Source organism: Cetorhinus maximus, chromosome 26 (assembly GCF_964194155.1).
Source record: "Cetorhinus maximus chromosome 26, sCetMax3.hap1.1, whole genome shotgun sequence".
NCBI classification, from domain to species: domain Eukaryota; kingdom Metazoa; phylum Chordata; class Chondrichthyes; order Lamniformes; family Cetorhinidae; genus Cetorhinus; species Cetorhinus maximus.
In genome coordinates, this window is record NC_135904.1 from 13,272,559 (window position 1) to 13,298,668 (window position 26,110).

Below are 26,110 nucleotides of genomic sequence, written 5' to 3' on the forward strand. Positions count from 1 at the left end.
GGACACTTTGGAAAGCTATACAAAGCTAAAGCAACCAGATGTACAGATGATACCAAGATGATTCACAAGGTTGAGGCACCACACCAAGAATAAACACTACAATGCTTGGGCATTGCTGAAAAAAGAGACGTTGAAGCTTTTGGTCTTGCACTCATCAGGACACTCACAAGAATACCAATATAAAGGGAAAACAACAATTTATACTGTATGTGAAGAGAGTGCTGATTGGTTGGCAAATGGCATTGCAATGGAGAATGCACCAGTGATGGTGACTGACAGTTAACTGCCAAGCATTGTTTGAAATTTAAACCTGGCACCTTGATCCTGATTGATCGAGGCATTGCCGTGAGGAGGGTGAGGTCAAATATCAGAGATTTTTGTTCTGGAACACGGACATCTTGGTTAATGGTCATCTCACAAACTTTAAATTGGACACCGGAGACAGTGTTATGGCCCTCTTGGACATGGCTGGTAATCCAACAGTTGATGCCACCCACAACACAGCTGCATGGAGTAGGCGGCATCAACCTCCTGGCGAAAGGTACTCTGCAGGTGATACTCAGGTACGAAGACAAAAGAATATGAGAGACTCTGTTTGTCATTCACAACCAAGAATGTTCCCTTTTAAGCTGAAAAATCTGTGTCAACCTCAACCTCCTACAGAAAATTGATGGGGTCGACCAGCAAGGCCTGGTTCCAAACTGAAACATGGGTTCCCGAAACTCTTTCCTGGATTGTGGTGACTCAGGACTGCGTACAGGACTACACTGAGGGAGGATGTTAAGCCCGTGTGTCTGTTCACACCATGAAAACTACCCCGCCCACTCATGAAGCAAGTGCAACAACAGCTGGACGAGATGACAGAAATGGATGTCATCTCCCTCGTCACTCAGCCAACCAAATGGTGTTCCAGGATGGTCCCAGTCCCAAAACAGAATGTTTTTGGATGGGTACCAAGTAAGCGACCACCATGTCCAAATGCAGCAAGACCTGGATGATATCCAGGCTTGGGCTGATGGGTGGCAAGTAGCGTTTGTATAACACATGGTGCCGGGCAATGACCACCTCCAACAAGAGAGAATCTAACCATTGCTCTTTAACATTCAATGGCATTACATCACTGAGTTCCCCACTGTCAACATCCTGCGGGTTACCATTGACCAGAAACTGAACTAGACTAGCCATATAAATACTGTGGCTACAAGAGCAGATCAGAGGCTAGGAATCCTGCAGCGAGTAACTCACCTCCTGACTCCCTAAATTCTGTCCACCATCTACAAGGCACAAGTCAGGAGTGTGATGGAATACACTCCACTAGCCTGGATGAGTGCAGCTCCCACAACACTCAAGAAGCTCAACAACATCCAGAACAAAGCAGCCCGCTTAATTGGCAGCCCATCCACAAACATTCACTCCCTCCACCACCGACGCACAGCAGCAGTGTGTACCATCTACAAGATGCACTGCAGGAACTCACCAAGATACCTTAGACAGCACCTCCCAAACCCACAAAAGGTCAAGGGCAGTAGATGCATGGAAACACCATCACCTGCAAGTTCCCCTCCAAGTCACTCACCATCCTGACTTGGAAATATATCACCGTTCCTTCACTGTCGCTGGGCCAAAATCCTGGAACTCCCTCCCTAACGTCACTGTGGGTTTACCTACAACACATGGACTGCAGCAGTTCAAGAAGGCAGATCACCACCACCTTCTTGAGGGCAATTAGGGATTGGGAATAAATGCTGGCCCAGCCAGTGATGCCCACATTCCATGAATGAATTTTTAAAGAAGCACCCTTTCGCCAGAACAAAAGGTACCGCACCAGACACCTGCCAGGTTTACACAAGGATGACAGCGCCTGGATTGAGGACCTTGATAGAGAGGGTATTATTATCTGGAGAGAAGACGAACAGCCATGGTCATACCTTGTCTGTACTCCCGAAGGTAATATCAACAGGAACAGGAAGAGCCTTCTCCTTTCCCCTTGGTGTGATTCTCCCACTATACATTGGAGAGAAATTGAAGACGATGACCAGATGCCAGAATGACCACATCCAAAACAACCTCACCACTGCAACAGAACCTACCACTCCTCTATAACAAAAACAAAAATAAAAATACCTGGAAAAACTCAGCAGGTCTGACAGCATCTGCGGAGAGGAATGCAGTTAACGTTTCGAGTCCGTATGACTCTTTAACAGAACTAAGGAAAAATAGGTGAAATATAAGCTGGTTTAAGGGGGGGGGGTGGGACAGGTAGAGCTGGATAGAGAGCCAGTGATAGGTGGAGATTGCCAAAAGATGTTACCACTCCTCTAACTGTTGTAAAGATAAGATCTGGAAGAATTATAAAGCTTCTAGACACCTGAACCTGTAAACACAGAGACTTGAGGAGGGGAGAAGGGGTAGTAAAAGTAAAGTACATATCTTGGGTAAACAGGAATACAATGTAAATGTGTTGGATAAAGACTTGGGGGGAGGTGTAGTATAAGAGTTTGGTATAAAAAGGGTTAATGGACTGGGTACAGTACCACCCACAATGTGATGTACATGATCCGAGTCTAGAGGACAGTCTTGTACTGAACAAAGACGTGTGCAGAGGCAAGCATGGAGACAGCTCCTTTCTTGGGTCTTTTACTATATATATGTATATAATTACTGGTAGTTAATAAACACTAACTGTTAAACTATAGTAGAGTCAGAATCTCTTCATGAGACCTACCGAACTACACAACATCTTACAACAATCATCAACACTATATATAGGTACAATAAAGCAGCTTCCTCTGTCCTGTGCCAACAGTATGGCAGAATTTTCTGTTCGGCATACGGGCACGCGCCCGACATGCTCGAGCATGAAATAATGGGCGATGACGTCAGGTGAGGGTCCCGACATCTCTCACATTCACGTGATATTTCGGTCGGCAGGCGCATGCGAGAGTTGGCAGCGCACCCGCCAACAATTAAAAAGCCTATTTAAGCTATTAATTCATTAATTAACAGAGATTTTTTGCTGCCCGTCCAATGTTACGGTTGGCGGGCGGACGAATCGGCCAAGCGGCCTTTGCATTTTGGAGGAAAACTCATCCCTGGGCGTGATGAAGCTTCCAATATTCATTTTTTAAAAATGTTTTAACATATATATTTAACATATATGTTTTAACACAAGTTTTATTATGTATATATGCATTTTTTTTATTCATTCACGGGATGTGGGCTTCACTGGCTAAGCCAGCATTTATTGCCCATCTCTGGTTGCCCTTGAGAAGGTGGCGGTGAGCTGCCTTCTCGAACCGCTGCAGTCCATGTGGTGTAGGTACACCCACAGTGCTGTTAGGGAGGGAGTTCCAGGATTTTGACCCAGCGACAGTGAAGGAATGTGAGTGAGTCCTATGTGGGGACATTTTTTTTCCCCACAGTTTCCACATATTTATCTTTGATTTTAAAATTCTTCAGCTCACTGAGGCAGCTCTGTGCCTTCAGGGAGCTTTCATTGCGCACTCCCCCACACTTGCGTGGACTTAAGTGCTCACCCTCCTCCTGCCCCCACCCTGGCAGTGCTGAGCCTTTCATGCTGGCTGGCCATTAATCGGCCACCAGCGTGAAATCGCGGTTGGGGGCCAATCGCGGGCGGTGACCTGTTTCCCGGCTGCTCCCAGGCCCGCCCACTGCACCCAATGACCCAAAAATCCAGCCCTACATGTAAACTGGTGCCATTGTAGAGCATTGCCCAGTTTGCAATTCCAATCTCCACAGCAACCATACTTGTAATGTAATGTTAAATTATTGCCAAGTTATGGGCAGTTTTGTGCCCTGGCTCTTATCCATCTAGGAGCTGAATGAAGGCTGCTTAAAACAGATGTAGACCATTGGATTTTGTTTTTGTTCTTGGGATGTGGGCTTCGCTGGCAAGGCTGCACTTGTTGCTAACTGTAGTTGCCTTGAAGATATTCAAAGTCAACCCCATGTAGCATGGACTGGAGCCACATGTAGGTCACACTGGGTCAGATATATTCTCTACCCTGATGGACATTAGTCAACCATTTGGATTTTTTGCGACAACCCAGGATCTTTTATGGCTCATCCCAGAAATTACTTTACCTGACTTGTTGAATTCTGTTTCACAATTAGCATTAAGATAAAAGTAAAATACTGCGGATGCTGGAAATAGGAAATAAAAACAGAAAACACTGGAAAAACTCGGCAGGTCTGACAGCATCTGTGGAGAGAGAAACAGAGTTAACGCTTTAAGTCCGTCTGACCCTTCATCAGAAGAAGAGCCATACGGACTCGAAACGTCGAAATGTTAACTCTGTATCTCTCCTCACAGATGCTGTCAGACCTGCTGAGTTTTTCCAGTGTTTTCTGTTTTTATTTCACAATATACCATAATGGGATTTGAATTCACAGCAGCCTGACTGTGAGGCCAGCACCATTTCCACTAAACTATTTTACCCTGTAAACATGGCCACCATATTTATAGTGGTGACAATTAGGATACACCGCATAGACCATCATATCTTTTTTGCCTGAGTTCAAATCTCATGCTTAGAGGTGAAAGAATTGTTTTATTTGTCTACATCACTCATTCCTCATCCTTGTCCCAGATAGAAAGGGCCCTGCTTCTATTGAGCTCCGAGGAGAGACGCTGTCTAAAACATTAACCTTTCTCTTTCTCTTTGCTTTTGTTTCAATGTTTTCTCTGCTTGAGTCAATCCTCCTCATATGCGCAAGGCTTTGTTAACACTGGATTCTCTTACAGGAGGATATTGCTCTGCTGAAGGAATTGAAAGTCAATCATTATCGTTTTTCTATCTCCTGGCCTCGAATTATACCCACTGGGATCAAAGGTAACATCTCTCATTTTGTGAAATGCAGTGTTTTTGCTAACACGAGGTGTCACAGACTCAGCCAATGTCAACCTTAATGTCAACTTCCTTATATTAATTGAGCTTAATGAGTGAGTAAGCAGCTTCCATCGCTGCTGACAGCGGGAGAAAACTGACTCAAATTCAATTCAGGGCTGAACTTCATGAAGCCACAGATTGGCACTGAGCTGGTAGAAGCTGGAGGGGATGCCAACCAGGGATTAGTGTCTGTTGAGCAAAAGTGGAGAAAGTACGTGGGTATAATGCATTTTTATTTTGTATTAACAAAAAATGGAAAGGATCCTGTTGACATATCTTCTTGGCACATTGGGGTTTAGAATCCTCCTTAACATTCTCCACACAGTGCGTGATTAGCGCCAGTCACTGCGTAAGTGGACAACAAGCACATGCAAGGTGCTTGCCCATGACAGACCAGCCTTGAGGTGTGAGGGCCTGGCTTCCTCTTGCGTAGGTTCCTGTCTTTCTTCTGCAAAGAGACAGCCCTGTTGCTGTGGTGTTCAGGTTGTTTGTGATGTTCCAATCTTGTGTAAATCTACTTGCTGCACTCTGGAAAAAGTCAATCACTGTGTTCCCAGACGATCGCTAATCTTCCTGTCAATGAGATTCTACCTTAGTGCAAAGGTACAAATCCATAGCTAAGTGTTGATTCCCAGCTTCTCCTCCTCCCTCCACCTCTAAGGCTGATCTCCAGTAGCACAGGATTAATGTTATGAAAGCAGTCTTTTTACACTTGTGGGAGGAGTTTGCCACAAAATGTAAAGGAGGAGGGATATAAAAAAGTGGAGAAAATCTTTACTGTCGTCACATAACTTATTTCCTTTTTAAGTCATAGTTTGTTTCTCATCTCTCCGTATTATACAGCTGAGCGAGTCAATGACAAAGGAATCATGCATTATAATGAGCTAATAAACACCCTCCTGGAGAGCAAGATCCAGCCCGTAGCGACCCTGTACCATGGGGATCTTCCGCAGGTTTGTGGAAAATGTTTGAACACCAAGTGTAACATACTAACATCTGTGTGAGTCATTAGAACTGCACAGGGTTCAAGGAGAAAGCTCACCATCACCTTCTCAAGGGCAGCTAGGGATGGGCAATAAATGACAGAATTTCCAGCAACCCCCCACATCCCAAAAATGAATTAAAAAGCCCAGAGCTGCACCGTAACACTAAACATCGACAATACCTACAAATTATAAGAGTTTTTATGGCTTTTATTTGATTTTTTTTTTCCTCTCTTGAAATGTGGACATGGAGAACTTGAGTTCCATGAACACAGGACGTCCTCTGTTGCCTCACCCATGTGGCCCATCTTTCACGCATATGGTGAGTGTTCTTTCAGCTCTTCCAAAGGATCACCTCCTTACTGAAAAGACAGCAGTGTTACTCATTACCTGTGATTCTACAGCCTTGTCTAAATCTGCTACATTCCATGAAGTAATCAAGCACCATGTTCCTAGATGATTACAAACCTTCCTGTCATTGCAAAAAGTTACAAATCTGCAGCTCAGTGCTGACCCCAAGCTTTTCCTGCCCCCGCACTCTCTAAGATTTGCCCTCACACAGGAGCTCATTAAGACTAAATGGAGATTTCAGTTGATCCCAATCGTATCTTCACCAGACAACCACACACACACACACACACACATCTTCCAGCAAGACTCACTGGATAGCAATCAGGAGTGGGAACCCTGACCTTATTTTACCCTCTCCAAGCTTGAACACTGAAGCCAATGGTAGCAGCCCTACCACCTCCACCCCTTCCCCTGTCAGAGACTGAGCTTACACTGGAGACTGAAGCTCTGACTTTCCCAGGCGGCACAGCCCAGTTCCAAAGCCCTGCATCAGCCAAATAATCGAAGTTAACTTTTGGTGACCAGGAGGTTTCTTTTGTCAGATGTTTTATCTGTGGTTATACAAGCCTGGAAGAGGTTGGTTAGCTCTACATAGTTTATTGGAAGGAACAGACATGATAGGTCAAATGGCCTTTTCTCATTTAATGCTTATCTTCCTGCAATTAATCACAGTCTATTATCATTGATATTTTAGGCACTGCAAGATAGATATGGAGGCTGGCAGAACAACAGTCTGATCAGCTTCTTCAATGATTATGCCAACTTGTGTTTTGAGAAGTTTGGTGACCGGGTAAAACACTGGATTACTTTCAATAACCCTTGGGTATGTTCCAATGAGATTTAGTTTAATGGACATTAGACATTACAGTTTTAAATATTTTAGTTAATTTATTTTCTGTATGTAGGAATAATGGATTGAGATTTATATCTATGTCTATGGTATTCTTGGGATGAGCAATTTAGTACTACATATCACATCTCAGGTACAGAAACTATTCAATTCTTGGGTTTCTAAACATACCATAATTTCAGTTTATATAGCAAAGTACAGGTAGATATTATCCATTTCTTGTTTAAGTCTGTCCCTTCAATGCCATCTTCTTTCTTCCAGTGACAGCTGACATGTTATTCTGTCATATTTCTTTAAACTGGTCTCTGAACTGACTATGAACATATCTAACATTACTATGTTCAGCTTCCTATTTTAATTTCTGAATTTAAAAAGACAAACTCAAAACTAAAGTCCTGGTAAGGAACTCCCCCCTTAGTTGGTCAAGATGAAAAACATTACATCCATGTCTAAGGCTCTAGTGTGAAATCTAATTTTCTCACTGATTTATTCTGCAAACACCAACTCAATACAAGAAGCAGTTAATTTTGGGTTTGGCTACGATCAGTTTCCCCCCAGTGTGTGTGTCTGTGCGTGTGAGTGTGTGCCCTGTGATGGACTGGCATCCCGTCCTGGGTGTACCTCACCTAGTGCCCATTGCCTGTCGTGATAGGCTTTGACTCCCAGTGACTGAATTGGATGAAGCAGCTCTGGAAAAGTGAGTGATTGAGTTAATTCAGGTTTTCCAAGGCTTGCAAGAACTGAAAGTAACATTTCACTATCACAGTCCTAGCTAGGCACAGTTTAACATAGAAACATAAAGAGTGTTTGCTTTGTGGATTCCAATGTTAGCTTGGCACAGTTAATGCTTTTTAAAGATAAATAAAAAGTTTATTGAGCCATTGAAGCTTTTACCAAGGTTAGAACAGCTACTTTATTACACATTACAAATAATGGTAGGTCTCCCATATTGCACTTCCAGTTGCACATAAACCCAGAGGTAAGTTTGTTTGTCATAAAGTTGGCTCTTAGCTTCCTCTATTACATAACAGTTCTTATTTGATTAACCTTTCGTCATCAGATTTTTATTTGGTCAAATTTCAACCATTGTTCAAAGTCTTAGATCTCTAAAGCTTGGAACCAGGGTGGCAGTTTGGCAACACTATTGTCAACATGCCCTTGGACGGTGAAAATGTTTCCCTTTGTAACGTGCCTTATCACATCTCTCAGAAACATCTCAAAGTGCTTCATTATACATTAACTGAAGGACATTGACATTGTTCTGTAGGGAAACATGGCAGCAATTTTCCACACAGCAATATCCCACAAAAAGCTAAAGACTTCAATGCTTTCTCTTAAATATTACTTCCAAGTATAGTAATTAAAGAGTATTGAAATTGTTTCAAATTGAAGATTAATTGTGATTGCTTGAGGCCAAAAACTATTTTTTTTTAAATTTTACTTTTAAAATTATTTCTTCAGTTAAAGCCAATCTACTGTTGTTTGTGGTTTATCTGTTGTGAGTAACATGATAATTGAGGATGTAGGTAATAAGGAATTGCATGAAAATACAACTGAAAAATTGAAAGTTTATTGAATCTTATGCGAATTGTTTCATAAATAGATGAAATAACAAATCCCCTTAACTTAATAACTACACATCATATTCTATATCTGACTGCAGTCTGTGGGCTGTTGTATTCCTTGTTAAACTGGTTTTGTCCTGTATGAATTCTGTCCAGCAGGCATATTAGGAAAGGGTTGTTCTTGGCACTGTTGCCTCATTGGTCAACGCACCAAGAACTACTAGGACAGGCAAGTTGAGATATTTGCACATTAACAGAAACATGGGTACAAGATTAACCTGAAGCAGGCGATGCTCTGTGATATGCACTTAAGTAGCCATGGAGACAAAAAACCTAGGGCACTCAAATTATCAACTATCTGTGATGTAGCTGCTATTTTTGGCACAAATAACCCACCTGGTGCTAAATGCTGGCAGGAACTCAAGGAACCTGCTGCCTCATCATTAGGGAGCATCTTGACTCCTATTGTTGCAGACAAACCTACCAACTTGATGTTACATAGTTATGGCTGGTCTAGAACTGCCAGAAGGTTTCTTGTCACATCTCAGCATGGGAGACATCACAACTAACCTAGGATCATCCTGAGTCAATCAGGAGACATGAGATTTATGCTTTTTCTGGTTCCAGATACCTGGGAATAATGTCTAGAATTTAAAGAAACTGTGTTGAGTACATAATTTCCGCTTTCTCTTTAGATTACTCCTGCCATCACCATTTGTCATTCTCCAGTTCATGACAGGCAGATATCCTGCTTATGATATTCCTGATTTGCAGAGAAGAGATATGCACCAATTAGCCTTAGCTGAGAACGGTAGAGAATTCCTATTTTTCTTCCCCTAACATCCACTTGCCCCTTCCTCCAACCGATCGGCAGAAGTGAGGTTGGGAAGTCTGTGTTTGAGAAGCATCCTGGCTCTAGCCAGTATGCTGACAACACTCTGAAGATCCAACATGGAACATAAGCAGGATTCAATCAGATCAGCCATGATCTTATTGAATGGCAGAGCAGGCTCGAGGGGCTGAGTGGTCAACTCCTGCTCCTAATTTTTATGTTTCTATGATCACAACTCATGAGAGGTTTCATAGGACAGTATCAGTACTGAAGATATGTATGAACTGATTCCTTTTGATAATGAAGTATTGTATTTTAATTATAGTCCACAGCTGTGGAGGGATATGAGGTGGGAGAGCATGCACCAGGGTTAAAGCTGAAAGGAACAGGAGCTTACAGGGCAGCACATAACATCATTAAGGTAAGAACTTTCCCTTTTCTCAATATCAAAAAATGCATAATTCATTGAAATAAGAAAGAACTTGCTTGTGTACAGAACCTTTCATGTTCTCAAGGCATCCTACAGTGCCTTACAGCCAATGAAGTATAGACACTATTGTTATGTAGGCAAATGCCCAGACAATTTGGGCACAGCAAGGTACAACAGACATGAGAAGATAATTTGTTTTTGGTTGTGGTTGAGGGATAAACATTGGCCAGGACATAAGGAAAACACCCCTGTTTTGTTCATGGGATCTCTTGCACAAATAAACAGGACACCTTAGATTGTAGCACCCCCTGGGTATTGTACTGAAATGTCACCTTAGATTATGTGCTCGGGTTTCTGTAGTGTGGCTCGAACTTATAATATTCTAACTCAGAGTTTCGAAAGCTACCACTGAGCCAAGCGTACATGTAAACTTTAATGATGTAGGTTTTTGGACAGGGCTCATCAAGGTGGTGGTGAGAGCTGAGAAATTCAAAAAGACTGGATGGGATCCTGAGAGGAAGTTCAGCAGGGGGAGATGCACAGCCAAAATTAGAAGAGAGAGCAAGTGAGTCTGGAAGGCATAGAAATTATAGACCAGTTAAGGCACAAGGGGGTTTGGCAAGGTTGGATGGTATTTATTTTAATGCAAAGAGTCTGATGAATAAGGCAGATGAGTTGAGGGCACAAATTAACACATGGAAGCATAATGTAATTGCTGTCACAGAGGCATGGTTGAGAGATGGGCAAGATTGGCAGCTCAATATTCCAGGATATAGGGTCTTCAGGCGAGACAGGAAAGGAGGTAAAAGAGGAGGGGATATCACAATATTGATCAAGGAATCAATTACAACAGTGAGGAGGGATGACACCTTAGAAGGCTCCTCAAATGAAGCCATGTGGGTAGAAGTTAAAAACAAAAAAGGAGCATTCACATTGCTAGGAGTGTACTATAGGCCCCCAAACAGTCAGAGAGAAATAGGAGAACAGATATGTAGGCAAATTTCAGAGAAGTGTAAAAATAATAGGGTAGTAATAATGGGGGAACTCAACTTCCCCAACATTAACTGGGTTAGTCATAGTGTGATAGGTTTAGAGGGAGCGGAATTCGTAAAATGCATCCAGGAGAGCTTTTTAAGCCAGTACGTAGAAGATCCGACAAGAGAGGGGGCGGTCCTGGACTTAATTTTAGGGAATGAAGCTGGGCAAGTGGTAGAGGTATCAGTGGGGGAGCATTTTGCAGATAGTGATCATAACTCCGTTAGATTCAAAGTTGTTATGGAAAAGGACAAGGATGGGCCAGAAATCAGAGTTCTAAATTGAGAGAAGGCCTATTTTAATTAGATCAGATATGATTTGGCCAGAGTGGACTGGGAGCAGCTACTTTTAAGTAAATCTGCGCAGAGCAGTGGGACTCATTCAAGAAGGAAATAGGGAGAGTACAGGTCAACATATTCCAGTAAAGATAAAGGGTGGGATCAACAAATCCAGAGAACCCTGGATGTCTAGGGATATACAGGATTGGATGAAGAGATAAAGGGAGGCTTATGGCAGATACCAAGGGCTCAAAACAGTGGAAGCCCTAGAGGAGTATAGAATGTGTAGGGGGGAACTTAAAAAGGAAATTAGGAGATCAAAAAGGGGCATGAAAAAACATTGGCAGGTAAAATAAAGGAAAATCCAAAGTTATTTAACAAGTACATTAAGAGTAAGAGGATAACTAGGGAAAGAGTAGGGTCCATTAAGGACCAAAGTGGTAATTTGTGTGTGGAGCCAGAAGATGTAGGTAGGGTTCTAAATTATTACTTTGTGTCGGTGTTCACAAGTGAGAGGGATGACGTGGGCATGGAAATCAGGCAGAAGGACTATGATATAATTAAAGAAATTAGCATAGAAAGGGGGGAAGTTCTAAGTGGTCTGGCAGGCTTAAAAGTAGATAAATCTCCAGGCCCGGATGAAATGTATCCCAGGCTGTTGAGTGAGGCAAGGAAGGAGATAGCAGGGGCACTGGCAATAATTTTCAATACCTCTCTGGCCACAGGAGAGGTGCCAGGGGACCAGAGGACAGCCAATGTGGTACTGTTATTCAAGAAGGGAGGGAGGGATAAACCAGGGAACTACAGGCCAGTCAGTCTAACCTCAGTGGTGGGGAAACTATTGGAAGCAATTCTGAGGGACAGAATTAATCTACACTTGGAGACGCAGGGGTGAATCAAGGACAGTCAGCATGGATATTTTAAGGGGAAGTCATGTCTGACCAATTTGATTGAATTTTTCGAAGAGGTGACCAGGTGTGTAGATGAGGACAATGCATTTGATATAGTCTGCTTGGGCTTCAGCAAGGCTTTTGATAAGGACCTGCATGGGGGACTGATGACAAAGGTGAGACCCCATGGGATCTAAGGCAATTTGGCAAATTGGATCCAGAATTGGCTGAGTGGCAGGAAGCAGAAGGCGGTGGTCAAGGGGTCTTTTTGTGTCTGGATGCCTGTGTCCAGTGGGGCTCCACAGGGATTGATGTTGGGTACCTTGATGTTTGTGGTATATATAAATGATTTAGATTTGAATGTAGATCAGTAATGTTGAATGTTGATCAGTAAGTTCGCAGATGACACGAAAATTGGTGGGGTGGTAAGTAGTGAGGAGGATAGCCTTAGATTACAGGAGGATATAGACGGGCTGGTTAGTTGGGCTGATCAGTGGCAAATGGAATTTAATCCAGATAAGTGTGAGGTGATGCACTTGGGCAGGACAAACAAGGCATAGGTATACACGATGAACGGTAGGACCCTGGGAAGTACCGAGGATCAGAGGGACCTTGATGAGCATGTCCACTGGTCCCTTAAGGTAGCAGGACAGATAGATAAGATGGTTAAGAAGGTATATGGGATACTTGCCTTCATTAGCCAAGGCACAGAATATAAGAGCAGGGAGGTTATGCTGGAACTGTATAAAACACTGGTTAGGCCACAGCTAGAGTATTGCGTGCAGTTCTGTAATCCGCATTATAGGAAAGATGTGATTTCAGTGGAGATTTACCTGGATGTTGCCTGGGCTGGAGAGTTTTAGTTATGAGGAGAGATTGGATAGACTGGGGTTATTTTCTCTGGAGCAGAGGAGATTGAGGGGGGGACATGATTGAGGTGTATAAAATTCTGAGGGGCATAGATAGGGTAGACAGGAAGGAACTTTTCCCCTTGGTGGAGGGATCAATAACCAGGGGGCATAGATTTAAGGTAAAGGGCAGGAGGTTTAGAGGGGATGTGAGGAAGAATTTTTTCACCCAGAAGGTGGTGGTAATCTGGAACTCATTGCCTGAAAGGGTGGTGGAGGCAGAAACCCTCATAACATTTAAGAAATATTTGGATGTGGACTTGCGATGCCATGGCATACAAGGCTATGGGCTTAGTGCTGGAAAATGGGATTAGAATAGTTAGGTGCTTGTTTGACCGGTGCAGACTCGATGGGCCGAAAGGCCTTTTTCTGTGCTGTAGACCTCTATGATTCTATGATTGTGTGGGAGGAAATTACGAACAAACCATAATCTCATTAACACTATAGGTCTTGGCTTCTGTTTCACAGGCTCACGCAAAGGCTTGGCACGCATATGACAGGCTCTGGCGCAGTCACCAAAAAGGTATTTGAGTTATCAGTTAAGACTGAACAGAATGAAACAAAAAGCAAACATATATCACAGGACTCAATTGAAGTAATGTATACTGTATAATTCGACTAGAGTTTCTACTGTAAGGATTAGCAGAGTTTATAGGGTAAAATGTTTCATCAGCTTCAAGTGGTGCTTATGAGATTCGAGCAATAGGTGGATGTGACAAATTCCATGGAACTGTCACTGTACACAGGTAGAGATGGGTTGAGTATAAATATAAATAAACATGTTGTGTTCTGCGTAAATATAAAGTCATAGATTGGTAGTATCTATGATGGCCATTCAGCTCCAACATGTCTTATTTCAGTTAGATCAGGGATGAGGGATTTCAGTAATGTGGAGCCACAGCAGAAGTTGGGGTTGTTCTCCTGAGATCAGAGAAGGTTAGGGGGAGTTTTTAAAAGAGGAGTTCGAAATTATGGAGGGTTTAGATAGAGTAAATAGGGAGAAACTGCCTCCACTGGCAAAAGGGTCAGTAACCAGAGCACTTAGATTTGAGGCAATTGGCAAAAGAACTAGAAGGAATTTGATCTGCAATGTGCAATGTAAAAGTCAGGTGGAAGCAGATTTAATAGTAAATTTCAAAAGGAAATTGAATGAGTAGTTGAAAAGGTAACATGCAAGGCTAAGAGGAAAGAGCAGGGGGAGTGGGACTAATTGGAAAGCTCTTTCAAAGAGCCAGCAAAGTTATGATGGGCCAAATGGCCACTTTCTGTGGTCTATCTTTCTATAAAGTAACATGTTGCATTGTAGAGATGTATCAGACACAGAGATTAAAAACATTAAAGCTGACACATGCATATTCTAATTGAGATAAGGTTTGTGTGGTACACATAACTTATTAAATATTCTTTTAATATGAAAGGACTGGTGGGTATTTCTATCACAAGTGAATGGGGAGAGCCAGTCGACATTACAAGTCAAAAGGATATCGAGGCTGCTGAGCGATACATCCAGTTTTATCTAGGCTGGTTTGCCAACCCTATTTTCAATGGGGACTACCCTCAAGTTATGAAAGACTGCATTGGTAAGTGTAAATAATGGGAGGGAATATTGTGGGCACACACACACACACACCGACTGCATACCAAGTTAACCTGCGATGATGAGACTCAAAAGCACAGATTAAACAGATGCTGGGATCAAATTACCAAAAGCGAAATACCCCAAATGCTGGAAATGTAAAGTAAAAACAGAGAATGCTGGAAATATTCAGCAGGTCAGGAAGCATCCGTGGAGAGAGAAACAGAGTTAACGTTTCAGATTGATGACTTTTCATCAGAACCAGTCTTCGGAAACGTTGGGCGGAATTTTGCCCTTGGATGGCGTGTGGGCCCCACCGGCTCGGCGGCGGGCGGACAGCCGACCTTCGCCACCGAAACGGGGCTTGAGTGGGTGGGCCAATTAAGGCCCGCCCAGCGGTCTGTCCAACAGGAAGCGTTATGCGCTATGCGCTTCCTGTTCCGGGGGGGAGGGAATCCCCAAATGTCAAAGTGCACTCAGCGCACTGCTCCCTGAGGCAAAGTCCTGTCTCAGGGAGATTTGTGAGAGGTAAGTAAACTCTAAAAATAGAAAAATATTAAAATTATTAACATGTCCCCCTCATGTGACAATGTCACACGAGATGGGACATGTTAATAATAAACACTTAAAATTTATTACATTTTTAAAAAACGGACATGAAACTTCATCCCGGCAGTGGATGAAGTTTCATGAATAATCTGGAGCCCGCTGGGGCTCCTGGCCTGCCCGCCAGCCTTAAGGTTGGACGGGCAGGTCTTTAATTATCTTAACTAGCCTGTCAATGGCCTCAATTGGCCATTGACAGGTCGGCGGGCGGACAGTTGATTTCGCTGTCTGCCCGCCTTCCTAAAAATTTAAAGGGACCGGGATGACGTCGGGGATTCTTCCCGACATCATCCCACATCATTTTCCCCTCGGCGAGCTGGCCCCGTCCCCAAATCGCTGAGGGGAAAATCCTGGCTGTTAGCTCTGTTTCCCTTGTCATGAAGATTTTGTTATGGCACAGATGATGGTAAATGCTGAGCTGCTCAAATCCCAAAGGGAAACTTGAAACAACTGCCACAACTGTTTTGCAAGTTGTATATATATTTTGAGATGTGTGCCTTGAATTCAGTAGTAATAAGTCCACCGAGTCTTAGAGGGTATTTACAAAACTAAAATAAGCATTTATTAATAAAATAATTTTAAGCACATACAAATTACTACTATGATAACTCCTGGCTCCCCTGATTAATCTAACTCTCAATTACACCTCCATTAAGGCAACAGTAAAACACACAGATTTCAAAAGACCCAGGCAAAGTAACATGATACCCTGAACAGTTGAATTCAAAGTGAGTTTTCTTAACTTCAGTTCTTTGTAGACAGCAGCTTGAGGCTTAGACGCTGGAGGATTTTCACACTTGTGTTAGATCTTAAAATACCTGCCCTTACACACAGCCTTCTCTCCTTTATATATATTTTCCCCTTTGAATGCAATTATTCTCTGCTTCCTATTTTTCAGCCAAGTTTGTATCCACATTGCTACTGTCCCTTTTATTCCATGAGCAATAACTTTTCTCACAAGTCTGTTGTGTGGCACTGTATCAAATACCTTTTGAAAGTCCATGTACACCACATCAACAGCATTACCCTCATCAACCTTTTCTGTTACCTCTTCAAAAAATCCCAGCAAGTTAGTTAATACTAATGCTATCCCGAATAATTGTTTCTAGAATCTTGCCCACCAGTGACGTTAAACTGACTGGTCTGTAATTGCTGTGCTTATCCTTACAACCTTTTTTGAACAAGGGCATAATGATTGCAATTCTCCAGTCCTCTGGCACCTCCCCTGTGTCTAGGGATGACTGAAAAATTATAGTAAGTGCCCCTGCATGTTTCTACTCTCACTCCCTTCAACATCCTTGGATACATTTCATCCAGTCCAGGTGCCTTGTCAACTTTAAGTACTGACAGTCTATTCAACACTTCCTCCTTAATAATTTTGAACCCTTCTAGTGACAGAGTTTCCTCGTCTGTCACCGTGACCTGGGTAGCATCTATCTCCTTGGTAAAGACGGACACAAAGTATTCATTTAATACCTCAGCTATGGCCCCTTCGTCCATGTGTAAATTCTCTTTTAGGTCCCTAATCAGCCCTACTTCTCCTTTTACCACCCTTTTACTATTTATATGCTTATAGAAGACTTTGGGATTCCCCTTTATGTTGGCTGCCAGTCTTTTCTCATAATCCCTCTTCACTTCTCTAATATGCTTTTTCACCTCTCCTCTGAACCTTCTGTATTCCTCTTGGTTCTCAATCGTATTTTCTACCTGACACCTGTCATAAGTACACTTTTTCTTTTGTATCTTAATTTCTATCTCCTTTTCCATCCAGGGAGCTCTGGATTTGTTTGCCCTACCTTTCCCTCTCGATGGAACATACCTTGACTGTGCTCGACCAATTCTTTTTTTGAAGATAGCCCATTGTTCAGCTACAGTTTTTCCTGCCAACCTTCGTTCCAGTCTATCTGGCCCAGCTCCATTCTTGCCCCATCCATGGCTCTTAAAGAGGAGATGTTACACTCTCCGATCCCGCAACGACCACAGAGACTCAGGCTTCCTTTTAACCAGTTTTATTCAAGCATGTGTAAGGGAGCTGCAATCATTCCTAAGAATATAGACCCAGCTCCCTGACTGATTACATTTCACTACTTTTGTACCTTTTCTTATCATAACACATTTGAGTACATCCAATCGGTAACCGACACACCAGTTCCATACTAACTCTATCCTGTTGAGTACATAAACATGTGATTTTGCTATCCAATTATTCTAAAGCATGTATACATAATTATACTATCCAATCAGAATTAAAACATGTACGCAAAGACCTTGGTTCTTACAACTCAAGACTGTGTTTCATCAAAACCCCCTCTTTGTCCATTGTTCATCTTCCCATATCTAAGCTAAGACCATCTGCTCCTTCCCTATGTGAGAGGGGAGTACACTTCATCTAATTTATGTCTTACTTTTGTCTCCAGTCTGACTTTCAAGGCTGTGCAATGTTCATCTGGTAATCTTCAACTTTTAATATGTTTAGCAGCCATGTCTGCCTGGAGATTTTAGGGGTTTTTCAGTAAATTCTTACTGTATTCTCTTTTCGCATTTTTAATTTCCCCCTAACAGCTCTCGTCCAGTTAATTATTCTTACTCTTGATTGCCTATTGTCCTTTTCTATTATCATCCTAAAACGTACAATACAATGTTCACTGTCTCCTAAATGTTCCCCCACTGATACTTGATCCACTTGGCCCACCTCATTTCCAAGAACCTGGTCCAACAGTGCGTCTTTTCTTGTTGGATTGGACACATGTTGCTGTAGAAAATTCTCCTGAACACAATCTAGGACCTTTTGCCCCTCTCCCCCCTTTATACTACCACTGTTCCAGTCAAATTTGGGTAATTAAAGTCACCCATTATAACTACTCTATGCATCTCTCAATACTTGCATCTCTGTAATTTCCTTGCAGATTTGTTCTTCTACGTCCTTCTCACTATTTGGCGGTCTATAGACTACACCAAGCTATGTAATTGCACCCTTTTTGTTCCTTAGCTCTAGTCAAATTGATTCTGTCCTTGAACCCCCCGGAACAGTCTCTTTCTCCAGCACTGCAATGCTTTCCTTAACCAATTCTGTCACCCCTCCTGCTTTCCTATCTTCTCTGAACACCTTGCACCCGGGAATATTTAATACCCAGTTCTGCCCTTCCTTGAGCCAGGTCTCTGTTATTGCCACAACATCATATTTCCACATGGCAATCTGCGCCTGTAACTCCCCAGTCTTATTTACTATACTCCGTGCATTCACATACATACATAGTAACACTGATTTAGATTTTGTTACTTTCTCCCTCACCCCGACTTCACCTATTAACTTACTATTCTCTGTATTAGTGCTATCTGTCCCTCACAGTGCTTTGTGCACCCTGGTATTCCTCTCTAATAGAGTCCTAGATGTCTACAGCACAGAAAAGGCCCTTTGGCCCATCGAGTCTGCACCGGTCAAACAAGTACCTAACTATTCTAATCCCATTGTCCAGCGCTAGGCCCCTAGCCTTGTATATCATGGCATCGCAAGTGCACACACATCCAAATATTTCTTAAATGTTATGAGGGTTTCTGCCTCTACCACCCTTTCAGGTAGTGAGTCCCAGATTCCCACCACCGTCTGAGTGAAAAAAATCTTCCTCCTGCCCCTTACCTTAAACCTATGACCCCTGGTAATTGATCCCTCTACCAAGGGAAAAAGTTCCTTCCTGTCAACCCTATCTATGCCCCTCAGAATTTTATACACCTCAATCATCTCCCCCCTCAATCTCCTCTGCTCCAGAGAAAATAACCCCAGTCTATCCAATCTCTCCTCATAACTAAAACTCTCCAGCCCAGGCAACATCCTGGTAAATCTCCTCTGCACCCTCTCTAGTGCAATCATATCTTTCCTATAATGCGGATTCCAGAACAGCACACAATACTCTAGCTGTGGCCTAATCAGCGTTTTATACAGTTCCAGGATAACCTCCCTGCTCTTATATTCTATGCCTCGGCTAATAAAGACAAGTATCCCATATGCCTTCTTAACCATCTTATTTACCTGTCCCGCTACCTTAAGCGTGGACATGCACACCAAGATCCCTCTGATCCTCGGTTCTTTCCAGGGTCCTACCATTCATTGTGTATTCCCACGCCTTGTTTGTCCTGCCCAAGTGCATCACCTCACACTTATCTGGATTAAATTCCATTTGCCACTGATCAGCCCATCTGACCAACCTGTCTATATCCTCCTGTAATCTAAGGCTACCCTCCTCACTATTTACCACCCCTCCATTTTCATGTCATCCGTGAACTTACCGATCAACCCTCCTACATTCAAGTCTAAATAGTTTATATATACCACAAACAGCAAGGGACCCAATACCGATCCCTGTGGAATCCCGCTGGACACAGGCATTCAGTCACAAAAACACCCCTCGACCATCACCCTCTGCTCCCTGCCACTCAGCCAATTCTGGATCCAATTTGCCAAATTGCCTTGGATCCCATGGGCTTTTACCTTCGTTATCAGTCTCCCATTCGGGACCTTATCAAAAGCCTTGCTGAAGTCCAAGTAGACTACGCCAAATGCATTGCCCTCATCTACACACCTGGTCACCTCTTCGAAAAATTCAATCAAATTGATCAGCATGACCTCCCTTTAACAAAACCATGCTGACTGTCCTTTGATTAATCCCTGCCTCTCCAAGCGTTGATTAATTCTGTCCTTCAGAATTGCTTCCAAAAGTTTCCCCACCACTGAGGTTAGACTGACTGGCCTGTAGTTCCCTGGTTTATCCCTTCCTCCCTTCTTGAATAACGGTACCACATTGGCTGTCCTCCAGTCCTCTGGCACCCGTCCTGTGGCCAGAGAGGTATTGAAAATTATTGCCAGTGCCCCTGCTATCTCCTCCCTTTCCCCACTCAACAGCCTGGGATACATTTCATCTGGGCCCTAAGATTTATCTACTTTTAAGCCTGCCAGACCACTTAGAACTTCCTCCCTTTCTATGCTAATTTCTTTAATTATATCATAGTCCTTCTGCCTGATTTCCACACCCACGTCGTCCCTCTCACTTGTGAATACTGACACAAAGTATTAATTTAGAACCCTACCTACGTCTTCCGGCTCCACACACAAATTACCACTATGGTCCTTAATGGGCCTTACTCTTTCCCTAGTTATCCTCTTACTCTTAACGTATTTGTAAAAAAACTTTGGATTTTCCTTTATTTTACCTGCCAATGTTTTTTCATGCCCCTTTTTGCTCTCCTAATTTCCTTTTTAAGTTCCCCCCTACACATTCTATACTCCTCTAGGACTTCCACTGTTTTGAGCCCTTGGTATCTGCCATAAGCCTCCCTTTATCTCTTTATCCAATCCTGTATATCCCTCAACATCCAGGGTTCCCTGGATTTGTTGGTCCAACCCTTTATCTTTGCTGTAGTATGTTGGCCCTGTACTCTCCTATTTCTTTCTTGAATAAGTCCCACTGCTCTGCGCAGATTTACCTAAAAGTAGCTATTCCCAATCCACTCTAGCCAAATCATATCTTATTAAAATCGGCCTTCCCTCAATTTAGAACCCTGATTTCTGGCCCATCCTTGTCCTTTTCCATAACCATAAGACATAGGAGCAGAAATTAGACCATTCGGCCCATCGAATCTGCTCCGCCATTCAATCATGGCTGATAAGTTTCTCAACTTCATTCCCCCACCTTCTCCCCGTAACCTTTGATTCCCTTACTAATCATTAACCTATCTATCTTGGTCTTAAATACACTCAATGACCTGGCCTCCACAGCCCCTTCTGTGGCAATGAATTCCATAGATTCACCACTCTCTGGCTAAAGAAGTTTCTCCTCATCTCTGTTCTAAAAGGTCTTCCCTTTACTCTGAGGCTGTGCCCTCGGGTCCTAGTCTCTCCTACTAATGGAAACATCTTCTCCACGTCCACTCTATCCAGGCCTTTCAGTATTCTGTAAGTTTCAATCAGATCCCCCCTCATCCTTCTAAACTCCATCGAGTATAGAACCAGAGTCCTCAAACGTTCCTCAAACGTTAAGCCTTTCATTCCTGGGATCGTTCTCGTGAACCTCCTCTGGACCCTCTCCAGGGCCAGAACATCCTTCCTGAGATACGGGGCCCAAAATTGCTCACAATATTCTAAATGTGGTCTGACCAGAGCCTTATAAAGCCTCAGCAGCACATCCCTGCTTTTATATTCTAATCCTCTCGAAATAAATGCCAACATTGCATTTGCCTTCCTAACTACTGACTCAATCTGCAAGTTAACCTTAAGAGAATCCTGGACTAGGACTCCCAAGTCCCTTTGCACTCCAGATTTCTGAATTCTCTCCCCATTTAGAAAATAGTCTATGCCTCTATTCTTCCTACCAAAGTGCATGACCTCACACTTCCCCACGTTGTATTCCATCTGCCACTTCTTTGCCCATTCTCCTAACCTGTCCAAATCCTTCTGCAGCCTCCCCGCCTCCTCAATACTACCTGTCCCTCCACCTATCTTTGTATCATCTGCAAACTTAGCCAGGATGCCCTCAGTTTCTTCATCTAGATCATTAATGTATAAAGTGAAAAGGTGTGGTCCCAACACTGACCCCTGCGGAACTCCACTAGTCACCGGCCCCCATCCTGAGAAGGACCCCCTTATCCCCACTCTCTGCCTCCTGCCAGACAGCCAATCTTCTATCCATGCTAGTACCTTGCCTCTAACACCATGGGCTCTTATCTTTCTGAGCAGCCTCCTGAGCGGCACCTTGTCATAACAACCTTGAATCTAATGGAGTTATGATCACTATCTGCAAAATGTTCCCCCACTGATACCTCTACCACTTGCCCAGCTTCATTCCCTAAAATTAAGTCCAGGACCGCCTCTTCTCTTTTAGGATCTTCTACGTACTGGCTTAAAAAGCTCTCCCGGATGCATTTTAAGAATTCCGCTCTCTCTAAACCTATCACACTATGACTAACCCAGTTAATGTTGGGAAAGTTGAGTTCCCCCACTATTACTACCCTATTATTTTTACACTTCTCTGAAATTTGCCTACATATGTGTTCTTCTATTTCTCTCTGACTGTTTGGGGGCCAAAGGTACACTCCGAGCAATGTGATTGCTCCTTTTTTGTTTTTAAGTTCTACCCATATGGCTTCATTTGAGGAGCCTTCTAAGGTGTCATCCCTCCTTACTGTTGTAATTGATTCCTTGATCAAAATTGCGCTACCCCTTCCTCTTTTACCTTCTTCCCTGTCTCGCCTGAAGACCCTATATTCTGGAATATTGAGCTGCCAATCCTGCCCCTCTCTCAACCATGTCTCTGTGACAGCAATGACATCATACTTCCATGTGTTAATTTGTGCCCTCAACTCATCTGCCTTATTTGTCAGACTCCATGCATTAAAATAAATACCATCCAACCTTGCCAAACTCCCTTGTGCCTTAACTGGCCTATAATTTCTATGCCTTCCAGACTCACTTGCTCTCTCTTCTAATTTTGGCTGTGCATCTCCCCCTGCTGAACCTCTTCTCAGGATCCCATCCCCCTGCCAAGTTAGTTTAAAGCCTCCCCAACAACACTAGCGAACCTCCCTGCAAGGATGTTGGTCTCATTCCAGTTCATTTGCAAGCCATCTGCCTTGTACAGGTCCCACCGCCCCCAGAAACAGTCCCAATGTCCAGAAATCTAAAGTCCTCCCTCCTGCACCATCTCTCCAGCCACGCATTCATCTGGACCAACCTCCTATACTCACTAGCGTGTGGCACCAGAAGTAATCCAGAGATTACTACCTTTGAGGTCCTGTTTTTTAATCTGCTACCTAGCTCCCTAAATTCTGCTTGCAGGACCTCATCCCTCTTTCTACCTATGTCATTGGTACTGATATGTACCACGATCTTTGTCTGTTTGACCTCCCTCTTTAGAATGCCCTGCAGCTGCTCAGTGACATCCTTGACCCTGGCACCAGGGAGGCAACATACCTTCCTGGAGTCACGTCTATGACCGTAGAAAGGCCTGTCTGTTCCCCTTACTATTGAGTCTCCTACCACTATTGCTCTTCCCCTCTTTTTCCATCCCCCCCCCGTGCAGCTGAGCCTCTCAGAATGCCATGAGCGTGGCTGCACTCCCCGAAGGACCGTCACTCTCACTGTTTTCCAACACAGAAAAACAATTCTCAAGCGAGATGCACCCTGGGGATTTCCTGACTACCTGCCTGACACTTTTCTTCTGACTGATGGTCACACATTCCCTCTCTGTCTGCACATCCGTAAGCTGCACGTCTAAAAATGTGCTATCCACGAAACTCTCAGCCTCGCGGATGCACCTCAGTGCCTGCAGCTGCCGCTCATGCTCCAAAACTCGGAGCTCAAGTAGCTGCAGCTGGAGGCACTTCCTGCACATGTGGTCGGTCAGAGTGCAAGGAGTGTCTAAGACTTCCCACATGTTGCAGGCGGTGCATAACACAGGACTGAACTGAGCTGCCCTGCCATGTCTCTAGTTGAAAACAGCAAAAAAATACAGCAAAAAAATGTTAAATTATTTATGTACTTTAAATAAAAACCAGAACTCTTACCTTTCCTTAGCTTAATCTATTTTAAACTGGAGAAAAACTGGAGAAAAACACTTACCCACTACTCACCAATCAGCTCTCACCTTTGTGCTGACGTCACTTTTTGAAGCTTCCCTGCACTTGTGCTGGTTCTGATCTCTCTGCCGCTCTCTTGCGCCATCTTGTGATGTCACTCTTGTTATTTTCAACAAGAACTGACTGCAGGACACTCTTCCCAGACTAATAGTTTCTCTTGGTTTCCACACCCCTGCCGAGTTAGATTAAAGCCCTCCCAACAGCACTAGCAAAACGGCCCGCAAGGAACTCAGTCCCAGCTCTGTTCAGGTGTAACCCATCCGGCTTGTACAGGTGCCATCTCCCCCAGAACCAGTCCCAGTGTCCCAGGAATCTAAAGCCCTCCCTCCTGCATCATCTTGCCAGCCACGCATTCATCTGCCTTATCCTCCTATTTCTTTACTGACTGGCACGTGGCACTGGGAGGGCCATGGAGATTACTACATTTGAGTTCCTGCTTGCTAATTTTCTACCTAGCTCCCTAAATTCTGATTGTAGGACCACATCCCCCTTCCTACCTAAGTCATTGGTACCAATGTGGACCATGAGCTCTGGCTGCTCATCCTCCTCCAGAAGAATGTCCTGCAGCCGCTCTGTAACATCCTTGACCCTGGCACCAGGGAGGCAACATACCATCCTGGTATGAGCCCAAGTTTCTGCAGCTGGCAGCGCTTCCTACATGTGGTCGTCTAGGACACCGGTATCGTCCATGACTTTGTACATATTACACGACACGCATTCCACTCCACTAAGCTGCCCTGCCATGTCTTAACTCTACTTCCCTTACCTTAACGTTTCCTTTGGATAATTTATATTACTTTATTATATTGGCTCTAAATTTCCAATATTCCTAGCACTTCTCAGTTAAATCCAAGTATAGCTACTTGTTTAAAATACTGCACCAATATTCACTCACCAGATCCTACTTACTAAGGCCGCTGCTCTTCTTTCTGAGGAAAGGTAGAAAAGGGAAGGAGCACCTCCTCACCAAACTCCCTCAGTCACCTCTGCTCTCAAACTCTCGCCTCTTCTCGCACTGTTTTTATAGCTCCTCTGCTCTCCTCTAGGTGCTGCTGAATGTCTGTCCCAGGGTCCTCTTCTTGCACTCCCCTCTTCCTTTGTTAAACTCAAGAAAACCTGTCCTACTGGTTATTTTATGATCACAGTGCGTAGACAGTTAAATACTCACTGAATTGACAAGTGTAACCTTTTCAAACAGAAAAACACTTGTTGCAGTCAAATGAAGAGAGGGCAAAGAGGGGAGCTATTCAACCCTTCCTCATCTGCTTGTAACACCCTCTTCACAGATGCTGTTTGACCCTTGAATGTTTCCAGCATTTTCTCTTTTTATTACTGAGGTCTAGAATTCTGGCTTTCTGGTGGATTATTTAGGGATCTAAAATACCATTAACAAACATGTTACAGAATGCAAAAGCAAAATACTGTGGAAGCTGGAAATCTGAAATAAAAACAGGAAATGCTGGAACAGCTCAGCAGGTCTGGCAGTATCTGTGGAGAGAGAAACAGAGTTATGTTTCAAGTCTAATATGACTTCTTCTGAACAGTTCTGAAGTCATATTGAACTTGAAACTTTAAATCTGTTTCTCTCCCCACAGATGCTGCCAGAGTTTTTCCAGCATTTCATGTTACAGAATACATTTCATTTTCTCATATTCAGTATGAAAAGGGGGTTGTTTTAGGATATTCATTTAATTCCCCCATCACATTTGTGTGTGTCACAGACCAGACAGGTGATATAACTCCAGGGACTCCCCCAATGTTGCGGATGAGCCTGTGTTTACCTCTGCATAGCAGCAGAGCTGAGGAAGGGGACTGACTGTGTGGGCAATTATAAACATGTATAGTGGGTGGCAACTTGAGGGTGTTTTCCCCAAAGCTCCCCATGATCAGCTTCTGCATGCATCAGTGCAATGATTTCAAATATGCAAAAGAAAAATGCAAACATGTCTTAGATTAGAGTAGAATTCCAAACATGCTGGTTGCAGAAAGATAAAGTATTCTATAATCAAGTCCCAGCATAGGATTGCATACAAATAGGAAGGCCTTGCATTTATTTACTTTCCATGAATTATTGGTGAGGAAGCTACGAGTGTACCATGTATCTTGTACAAACATTCAAACTTCCATTTTACTGTCAGATTTCTTCCTGTAGCTTCTTTCCAAACTGTTCGTACGCATATAAATTATGTGAGTGCAGGCATGGATCTTAATTGAATCTGAGGCAGGTAAAGCTGTATTTTTATGAGGGCAATGCATTTCATATCACTATCA

At 43.4% G+C, this 26,110-nt stretch overlaps 2 protein-coding genes across 3 annotated transcripts in view; one reads left to right on the forward strand and one right to left on the reverse strand.

Moving 5' to 3' along the window:
- The window catches only part of map2k1 (mitogen-activated protein kinase kinase 1), a 348,516-nt gene that overhangs the window by 217,314 nt on the left and 105,092 nt on the right, over nucleotides 1-26,110 (reverse strand). The window lies entirely within an intron of this gene.
- Nucleotides 1-26,110, forward strand: part of LOC144668290 (lactase-like protein) — a 44,802-nt gene that overhangs the window by 5,475 nt on the left and 13,217 nt on the right. For both annotated transcript variants that reach the window (XM_078530141.1, XM_078530142.1), the window contains exons 4-9: nucleotides 4,766-4,853; nucleotides 5,754-5,863; nucleotides 6,939-7,067; nucleotides 9,817-9,912; nucleotides 13,501-13,555; nucleotides 14,451-14,612. In XM_078530141.1, the coding sequence (XP_078386267.1) occupies nucleotides 4,766-4,853; nucleotides 5,754-5,863; nucleotides 6,939-7,067; nucleotides 9,817-9,912; nucleotides 13,501-13,555; nucleotides 14,451-14,612 (640 nt within the window). The remainder of the gene's footprint in view (nucleotides 1-4,765; nucleotides 4,854-5,753; nucleotides 5,864-6,938; nucleotides 7,068-9,816; nucleotides 9,913-13,500; nucleotides 13,556-14,450; nucleotides 14,613-26,110) is intronic.